The 10,169-nt window shown below is 46.5% G+C and overlaps 1 protein-coding gene across 1 annotated transcript in view; it reads right to left on the reverse strand.

Annotated features, from left to right (window-relative positions):
* LOC144142492 (IDLSRF-like peptide) overlaps positions 1 to 10,169 on the reverse strand; it is a 196,013-nt gene that overhangs the window by 39,634 nt on the left and 146,210 nt on the right. Inside the window, exon 2 of the mRNA XM_077674037.1 lies at positions 768 to 908. Coding sequence (XP_077530163.1) covers positions 768 to 908 — 141 coding nt within the window. The remainder of the gene's footprint in view (positions 1 to 767; positions 909 to 10,169) is intronic.

Here is a 10,169-nt window from a genome sequence, read left to right on the forward strand (position 1 = left end):
TTATTGGCCGGCCATATAAGCTTTCAGAATCCCCTAACCATGCTGTAGCGGCACCTTTCCTGAGAGACGGTTTGTAGGAAGGATGGAACAATTTACGTCGCCTTTCGAACGAAGGGGTGCCAGGTGAATTTTAACAGCAGAGCAGTTTAAGCTTTTAGTTCCGCCGTCCAGCGTCACCACCAAAAATACCATGAAAATATACCGTGCGCATGTGAGCGTGCCCCTCGTGAGCAACGCCCGTGGTCGGCCAGCTCGACCTTCGATAAGACTGTGCCCAGCGTTCGTAGCGTGAAATCTCGCGTGCTCTTCAACTCACCAGTTCACGTACGTTCGCGCCTGCAATGGGCAGCACAGGCACAGAGTTCGCGCTGCAGACGCCGAGTTCGCGAAGCCGGTTACTTCTGGCTCTAGCGCATGCTAACGGGGTCTACTTTGGGAGAGAGGTGAAAAGCTGCGGACAAAACGATCCGGGCTTGCCAGTCATTGACAACTTTCGGCGGCAAGCTCGGAAATTCATGTGACGTGCAAGGGCAGGGTCTCCGACAAATTGGGAGGTGCTGCCAGCTCTGCTGTTTCTCCAGCATTGCACCAGTAGTGCATGTTGCTTAGTTTTTTCGGCAGCAAAACCGTTTGGAAGATACTTTAGCGAGCCCAAAAATTTTATTTGTAGGCATCACTCGTTATTTCTAGCCTCAGCATCAATTCGGACATATTTATTTTTTCTTTTCTGATATATCCCCATAGCTGCGGCGACGTAGAGGGCGTACCTGCAGTACAGAGCCTCGGGTCCTCGTCGTAGCCGTCGGGGCAGTCCGGTGCGCCGTCGCACAGATACTGGATGGAGATGCACACCGTGGTCGAGGCGGGACACCGGAACGGCTTCGTCGGGTGACAGCGCTCCGTGTCCACTGTGCGAGCAGGAAAAATAGCAGCATGTGAATTCTCTTTCCCTTTAACGGCGCCTTTGCTGCACTGCATAAGTCATATTTTCCCCTCAGAACATTACTTCTAGAGGTGTTGGACGTAATTGTGCGGCCTACCTGCAATTCGTTACCGCCAACCATTTCATTGGCTTTGTTTGAGCTGCATTGTTACTTCTATTTCTTAGATTCTCTCAAACTAGCGATGCTATTTGCAACTGTTAATAGGACGTGCGCTCCTTTGTTTAGAGCAAACGCTTCATTACTCCAGGTACCCAAACCAGAAAACGGCTGGTAGCGTCAGTATGACCTTCATGCCCAGTGAAGGTCACACCAAGGCCGGGTGCACTTCTGTGAAGCGAAAGCTTCTAATCGCTTTCAAGGGAGAGGGGTGGAGAAAGGGACACATGGAAAGCGTGAAGGCGCGTGCAATCATAAAATCGGACGAGGCGCTGGCTGCATCGTAGCGCGGCGACTGCGCAGAGCAGCGCCTGTGTATTGTTTTGCGGTGTAGTTGTGTGAGTGTCCACTGCAGGCTTTTGATGCGACAACCGAGCTTTCGCAGCACAGACTTGGGGTAACAACGTTCAACCACGGCAATATTTTTGTCATCGACATTATTTCCTCATTTGATGCCGTGGTTGGTGATGACGATGCAACAACCTAGAACTGTTGAGATGATGACAATGCCTCGTGATAATGTTGGAAGCCCTTTGTAAAAGTTGGGAAACAAATTAGGTGTACTGGGTTCGAGGCTGTGATACAACATCCGACGTAGGCGAAGCTTGGTGAGGTTTTAGCTTACTTTTGACTGCTGAGTGTTTTCACGCATATAGAACCATACGGCGGTGGTGGCTGAAGGTAAAACGTTTACCGAGAAACAAAAGGAGCTGTTCTGCTTTTGTGCTGTTATGCCACTACACTAAGGATGTAATATTGGCATCACAAAAAAATGATGTTGCATGCTTCAAATGAGTACAGTGACTTTAGCCCCGATGAAATTGAAATAATACCTTATCCGCGAAGTAAAAGCAAGCACCATTGACTTGTACGAGTTGGGATCAAAATTTGCAGGGAAACTTCTTGCACGTTGTATCTGAATGTCGAAAGTTGAATAGCTTACTAAAATCTTGCGGACACTGGACGGCCTTACGCGCCATAATCCGAGGTGCAGAAAGGCCATAAAACGCGAATAGAGGCTGCTACAAACTAATTTCTTGTTTATTGAACTAACTTTGTGTTGCAGGACGCTGGAACTTCAAGATCGCTGAAACAAGACCTCACAAAATGTTTGCCATTCTGTTACAAACGTGCTTCGTAACAAATATTTTCCACAACAACGTCCCAGTTTGAGCATTTGGTTATTTCAAATCAATGGCCCTGAATATAAAGAAAGAATCTTCAAACAAAACAAATAGTCGGAAAGGATGTCGGGACGTTGATCGATAATTGAAAATTTAATTGATTTCGTAAGTGACAGTGTCCGGCAACACGCTCGGATATGCAACAAACGACTCAGATAAAGCAACAAGTCTAGGCGTGACACAGCCCAGATAAAATTAAGGCAACGAAGTGGAGCTGTGCGAATAAGAAGGGACCACAGAGAAAACAGAATGGCTACTTTTACGCAGTAAATTAAAAGTCGGGACAATATAGGGAAATTTCGCTGCAAACAGTCGATTCGGACCGCGCAGGTGAGGACCAGTTGGAAGAATTTAGAGGCCGTGGTCCTGCAGTAGACATAAATATGATGATGATGATGAAGAAGAAGATGATGATGACGATAATGGCGGATGACCTGGATGCAATGCATTTCAACCACGCGCCACACACACACAGCGAAATATTTCACTGCTTGTAAAGACAATAGGCTTCCTTCGGATACTTAAACAGGAAAATTTTCGTCTGTTTTTCTGCAACTAGATTCAGCCACCCAGCCAAAGTGAATCACAAGATAAACAATACGTTTATATACACAAGGCCAAATCTAAACATCTAACAGCCAAATCTGAATATCTAAACATCATATTGTCAGTGTTTTTGAATCAGAACAAAACATTACACAAACGTGAGGCAGAAAATCAATACATAAGTAATATTTTCCAGTGTTCCTTAATATAAAAAATATGGATGCTTGATTTTTGCGATAGCTAATGAAATTCTACACAACTTTAGAAAAAAAACTGACTCCGCCGTCTGCTGTCGCCCGCGCCACTATTGCTCCTGGTGGAATTTAGAAAACCAAATGGCAATAGTAACGAAAGGTTCCACTAGATAGGTCCCACGTTCCCCTTGAATTCACATGGGGCAGGGAAACGCGGTGCTATAAACGTTGAAGTAGGGCACCTCGATTCATGCGCACCTCCGCCGTACGGCAGCGCTAGCGTCGAAAAACCGGCCTGGAGCAGTGTAACGCGGTAAATTTAAATTGACTTGAGCAAACCTCCAGCGTGCTTACCTTGAAAGGAGTGCGACGGGAGAGGAACAGCATAGCAGGTGAGCGGGAAAGCGAAGGGAGCCATTAACTTGTGCAACAAACGGAGCAGATACGCGGCCAATGTTTTATGCACAGTTTCCCCTGTATAGTTAAAAAAAAGAAACACAGCCTGCGGTTGGCCGCCGGTGGTAATCCCGACTTTTCCGCCCACTTTCAGAGCTTTAGCGGCGTCCACACTTCGTCACGTTAGCGTTTTATGGTGAAGAGGGAACCAAGCCGACCGTCAAACTCGTCTCGAGTCGGCTAGTGTGCGTCCCATTTTGTAATTGCGCGGTGGGAGGGTCTCGTACAAGTGCCGCCCTGTTGCCATTATTAATGATGCGAGTCCTTCCCTCGCGTGATCCCGTTGTGCTTTTGCTGCTCACCAGAGCGGCAGGACTAATTAACGACGCCAGGCGTGAGTGCACAACGCGACGCCCAACTTTTTCCCTGCGAACTGCGAGCGAAGTACGTGATCGCGAGTCGGCTGCGGGTGCTGGCCGTCGCACAAAGCAAGACAAATTTCCCAAGATCCAGACGGCGCCCATAACTCGGGGGAGATATTCTCATTCAGATGAAGCGCCGTTGTTGCGGGATAACTTAAGGAAAAAATGTGCACGTCTGAGTTGTTGTCGCGAAAATGAATGAAAAGATATGTGAATCCTGGTCCTCCTTCTCCTACTCCTCTATTAGTGGCAGAGGGATTCATCTGGCCACTTTGCCATTATGATGTTGACCGCAGTGATGGTAATGCGGATTATTAACGTGCGCATGCTTTTGTCTCTCCAGCCATTCGCATATCCTACTGCCGGAAAGCATGTTTTTAAAGCAAAACCGTTCTTAGTGGAACCGATGGCGTCCTGTTAAAAACTAATCCATTTTCCCATAGACCGGTTGGTCGACAGAAAAGCTCTGATAAGATCTCTGGACACACAGCGCATGCGTGGAAGCGGGCTCCCATTGTTTCAAAACGGTTACTTGAATATCGCAAAAAACAAACCGTTCTATACACGCGTTGATCATGTAGGCGGAGCACAATAGTATGCCTTTATCTCACAAACCACGTATCGGTATACATACAGGTGGTATTGGTTGAAAAGTTTAGCTGTCAATTTCTTCGCTAGGCAACACTGGAAACGGCCGCCGACATGGCCGATGCGCTACGGACATGGCGCGGTTTGGGCTACACCGCCCGCACGACGAAGAATAACACCGGCGTGCGTACTCTGCTCCGTTTCAACCCGATTCTCAACGGTGGCGTCAACACAGATGTTATTAATCGCACTCACATTGTACTAGCGGCAATGCTTTGCGTTTGTTCAGGTAGAATTGGTTAACGTGCAGCACAGTCATGTGCTTATCACGGACAAGTGCTGCCATCCCGCGGCGCCCGGCGTAACGAGTGACGGGGCAGTCACACGGTTGCCTGCATGCGCGCCTGGCTAGTGAATACAAGCAATAGGTCGTTCCTAAATGCGCTAACTTACTGCGCGGAAAAATCGTCGCAAGTGTTCGTTCTCCGTTTGCGATTTGGGGTTCTGAAGACTTGACAATCGATTGGACGCACCTTCAGCGAAGGTTGAATGTAATTTAGCTTTCGAGGTTGTCTCTAATTTGTTTAGGAAGGAATGTTAGTTCTTTTTTTGTAAGCGTTCCCTGGTATCTTTCATTGTTGGTGCACAGCCAAGCACGGCCCATCTCACAGCTCACCGAAGTGAAGCTGAGTGATATTTCTAGAAACACTGCGCTCCAACACTGATACATGCGAACCAAATGCGGCGGAATTCGATTCACCTAACTTTGACGTCGGACGTCCTGCTCATGCACTTTCCACCATAAGTGTTTTGTGAAGATACTTTTAGAGCGCCAGTGCACTCGAACAAATGTGTTTCATCACAAAAGCGTTATTCGACCTCTCAGTCTATGATCACGACTATAACTCGTCGTGACTAACTTGACGGTAAAATGCCATGCTCTGCGACGCGTTTGACTGCCTTAAAATTGAACGCTGCTCGGCGGGTTGAGTTTGTAATTTTCGTGGGATGACACAACAAAAATTTTACCATCCCTTCCTAAAGAAAGTTGAGACAAGCATGAAAGATCAAAGGAGCCATGGAGAGAAAATAAAACTTCGTGTAATTTGAAAGAACTAGGATTCAGTATCTCACTCAGCTCCATTACCGCAACAAACTGTTTTTTACCGACAAAAAAAGCAAAAAGTATTTAAAAACTTTTAAATTTTGCGCCACAGTGACGTGTTATGAGCAAGAATGACGTCATACGGGCCAACAATAAAACATAATTTTCAGTGCGTTAACTGCACGTTAGCATTCAAGCGATGCGGTCATATGGAACTAGAGGCCCCATTACAGACGTCCAGTCATGTGTCGTCACGACAGGTCAGTTAGGCGGCCGCCAATCGCACAAACAAGGTTCCGTGACGTCATAGAAATGTTGCGGGAAACTGGCTAGGGTGTCGCGACTGCTTCACACGTTTTCTTTCACATCTCCGTTATTTGTCCGAAGATTGCGATGATATCGGTATCATTGTTATCGGGACTAAGCAGTCTTTCTAATAAATCCAACTTGTATTTTGTCTTCAGGACTACTTTAAGCGCAAGACGTTCCCCACCTAAATCTAGGAAGGATGCAGCTTAATTTTCATTGTTTTATTTTAAATCATGTCTTTACATAGTAATTCTTTAATAATCACGTCCCAACACAAGTGGGTTGCCTTGGAGTTCAGTTTCTGTGCTGCCAGCTTTGATATTGGTAGCTGTGCAGCCTACATAACGTCGTTAGAGCTAAACATAAACTTAAAGATCTTTCACGACGCTCCCAACATAATCAAGACTTCGTATTATGTTTGACTTGATGTTTTTTTTTGGCGGCAAGGCTTGAGAACAAAACACTCAACAATTTCCTTTGTAGGGTCTTAGAGAACAAAATCCGCAGCAAAATGACTGCTTCATAGCGACTGCTTCACACGTTTCCTTTAATATCTGCGTTATTTGTTCGAAGATTGCGATGAAATTGGTATCATTGTTATCGAGACTAAGCAGCGTTTATAATAAACGCAACTAGTATTTTGTCTTCATGGCTCCTTTAAACCGCGTTCAATCTTTGTTGAATGTGCGTCCAATCGATCTTCTTCAAACCTTCGAAGCCGCAGATCCCAAACGAAGAATGAACCCATGCGACGACTTTTCGTGTACTAAATAAACGCATCTGCGAACTATCTAAAAGTATACCGAAACGCAATTTATGAGATAACGGTATACTCGTGTACTACTTCTTCATGAATGATACGTGTATTGTCTTATCTAGAACCGTTCTTTTTCCACGATTGATTTTCAAGCAACCGCATTGACACTATGGAAGTCGGGTTTCACGCTCGCGCCATGAGTCCAGTCACCTTATCAGAGATTTTCAGTAGAACAACCCGTCTACGGAGAAATGCATCGGTTCTTTGACAGAAAGCCATCGGTCTCACTAAGAAAGCTTTCGCTTTAAAACGGAACTTAAGAACAAGAACACGGTAGTTTATTTCATCGAAGTACATCACAAAAACATGTTGATTAGGCACTTGGATCCACAGCCTCTACGGCTGGCATTGGATCCATTACAAAAATATTTTCAGAAATCCAATCCTGGGCAAAAATGGTTGATTTTTGCACATAAGTAAAAATAATTGGCAGAACGTTAGGCTGTTTTAGTGTGTTTTCACAGCAGTGATGCTTACATGCTTCTTTAGGGCCCCAGAGTACGTGTATAAACCTTTTCATCTGTTAATTTTTAACAAGATCAGAGGATGTTCTGCGCTCTGTTGCGCCTGCGCAGTTGCATCTTCTTGTCGAGTGCAACAATTGTAGGGCCGCAAGCACAGCCCACTGATAAAATGGAAGCTCCCACGACCAAGAAAATAAAATGGTCTATACGTGCTTTGAATACGAAAGCGTCATAACTTCCAGCGGCAATACTTAGGCAGACCTAAGTGCCCTGAGAAATTTTTAATTGTTTTAGTTTTTTTGTGTGTGTTATATAAACGCAGTCATCTTCGCTTCTCTCCGCTTGTTCCCCAGAATCAGTTTTTTCTTTTGCTTGTGTGCGGGGGTTCCCGTTATTTCCGCCACGTGTTCTCCCCACGCCGTGATGTACACGAGTGTTTGTTTCCATCCACTGTAAACGATCATCACGCCAGGTTTTTTCAAGCGCTTCACTTCAATGCGACTGTCATGCCCACTAACCAATCCTCGTACTTTGCACGTGTCTTTGTGCAAAGACACGTGCTTTGTTCTTTGTACAACCTTCAATTGGAAGGTTGTCAAATTCGTGACATTTACGATTACCACATCGGCACATATAAAGCGATCGTACCTAACAAAAATGACTCAAATGCCTGGTCACGCAAACGCGCGATTGAAGTAAGCAAAACAACAAAAGAGGCAACAAAACCTGCACGGAATAATTTCATTTTGTCTGTGTGCGCATTTTTTAGCTTTTGCCCGGCGTGCGTGTATTGGTGGCGTTTGTCCATTTCAAGCAATCACAGTGGCGGCCGTAACACGGATTGTGTGGTATACTGGTACATGCGATACGCATGTTCATTACTTCCTAGGCGGCGCTAAGGAAAACGTAAGAGTGCAGAGGAGTGTTTGTATATTTGTGAGCAAGACCAGTTGAAAGGGATGGGGCTGTAGAAGACTGCCGTGCGCCCCTTGTTTGCACGACAGCGTTTACGCTTGGGAGGCGGACAACCCTGACGCCGCATCGGGCGCTTTGCACGCCGGGCACGCTCTGTGATTAGCTCCGGACAGCGCGACGTGCTTCCGCGAGTGAAACTTCCTGTTTTACGACAACGGTTGCAGATTCTTTGGGCACATTGATGCTTGCGAAGGCTTGCTTGCGTGCCCGAGTTTTTACTTATGCATGCACCGAACATAATCTTGTATTGCGCCGTTGATCCACGCTAGCGACACAACGCGTGCTCCAAGGGGCGTTGTGAAAGTTACGAGCCGGGTTTTGGTTTCCTGGATATGTTTACACGGAAAAGCGACGGCCTTTGTTTTCGAACGTATCACAGGAAGATTTTATGGGACATTTCTCTATCCGAAGTCCAGGCGCACGCATACTGGAGAGCATGCATCCGATGTGTCATCAAACAAAAGTTAATATATAACAGGTAAAAGAAAGGACACAGCCACTTTTATGGCCTTCCGCGTTCATAAAAACGCGTGGACATCAGTTCTCATACGCCATGAAAAATACATCGGCAGGCCACTGATACACCGTATGAGAGCCTCAGCAGAAATGGGCAATGAATCGGCGTGGTTCACAGAGCTGGTTCGTTGACCCTGCGCCAAAACAAAAGCAAGGAAGCTCTCACACAAACCACACCAATTAGATTATATGACAGTATTCGCGGTGTTCTCTAGGGCGCACCGTCCTAAAGCGAATTAAACGGAGCTGTTGTGGAGCGACATGCGATTACTTAAGCTAGTCCCGTACCATAATTTGTCCAAATGAACGCAGGCACGGAGAAACTTTAACCGTATTTTCTGCGGTTTCCTGGTTAGCACAGACGCATAGGCTACGTTGGGGATCCCCAGGAACTGCACACGCCACGCGCAAGTGACGAACTTTGTGGGCACTTTAGTGGGGAAAGGGCTATGTACGTGCAATATTCGTCATATTGGGATGCAGAACGGCTTTGTCATGCCTGCACTGGATACTCGGCACAATGAATCTGTCATTAGTGTTTATAGCGATGCGTATCCAGAGTGCATGACTTGAATTATATGCAGCCCAAAGAGCAAGAGCCCCTCTATATCGACTATCCAAGGCCACTGGGATATCGATGGAGTCGGAGTGAGCCGAATGAGCAGTTAGGTCGAACTCGGCATCTACGGTAGCGGCAAGGTCAACACCCCGCTGCGGCATAAAACAACATAATGCATATTTAAGGGCTACTAAAGCAATTGGGGTTGTTTCCGGGCAAGCGTTACCTGTGTGCAGTCCTATCAGGTGCTGAAGAGCTCAGCGTGGGACCGTAATTTTAGAGTATAAGGGGAGGTGGTTGAGCTCGAATGTGTTCTAATGCGGCGTGCAGGCCAGCCAGCTCCACAACATTGGCGATGTTCTGTGAACGAGCTTTGCGGGGATTGCCGTACAGCTTGACGGTGCGCATTTTCCCATGGCGGACGAAACATCCGTCACTGAACCCTCTACGATAACGCAGCGCTATTACTGTATTTAGGGGCGATGCGCTCTAATGCACAGTACTTCATGGAGAGCATATCTAACGTAGCTTTGCTTTTGACGCCTGGAACGGGGAGCCTAGCTGTCCGAGGGCAAAATGCTCGGGGAGGCTTCTCATACCTAGTTCGGCGCGGATGCCCCACCGTAAAAACAGTACACCAATTTTTACCCAGGCAAGTTGAAATGTTCAGGTTGGAAAGATCAGGTGTGCACGAGGTAGTTGTATTTTGGAGAGAGGCGCGTAGGCTCGATCTCTCATTGAGAAAGACCCAAGGGTCAAAGTATTTTATATACACTAAGTCAGACACGGAGCAAGTTGTCTTAATTTCAAGCCTTGTTCCTTTAAAATAGGTTGAAGGGAGGCTGGCTTTAACGAAGCACTTCCTCGTAGAGTGTATTGTAGAGCCTCATAGGAATCTGACTGAGCACCTTGCGACGCTGCTGCACATCGCGAGAAAGATGAATAAAAACTCCTCAAGCTTTTCACTGAAAGGATGTACATGCGATGATCACGT

The sequence above is a fragment of the Haemaphysalis longicornis genome, unplaced genomic scaffold (assembly GCF_048455015.1).
Source record: "Haemaphysalis longicornis isolate Haplotype H1 unplaced genomic scaffold, Haemaphysalis longicornis Haplotype H1 scaffold_6, whole genome shotgun sequence".
In the NCBI taxonomy this organism is placed as follows: domain Eukaryota; kingdom Metazoa; phylum Arthropoda; class Arachnida; order Ixodida; family Ixodidae; genus Haemaphysalis; species Haemaphysalis longicornis.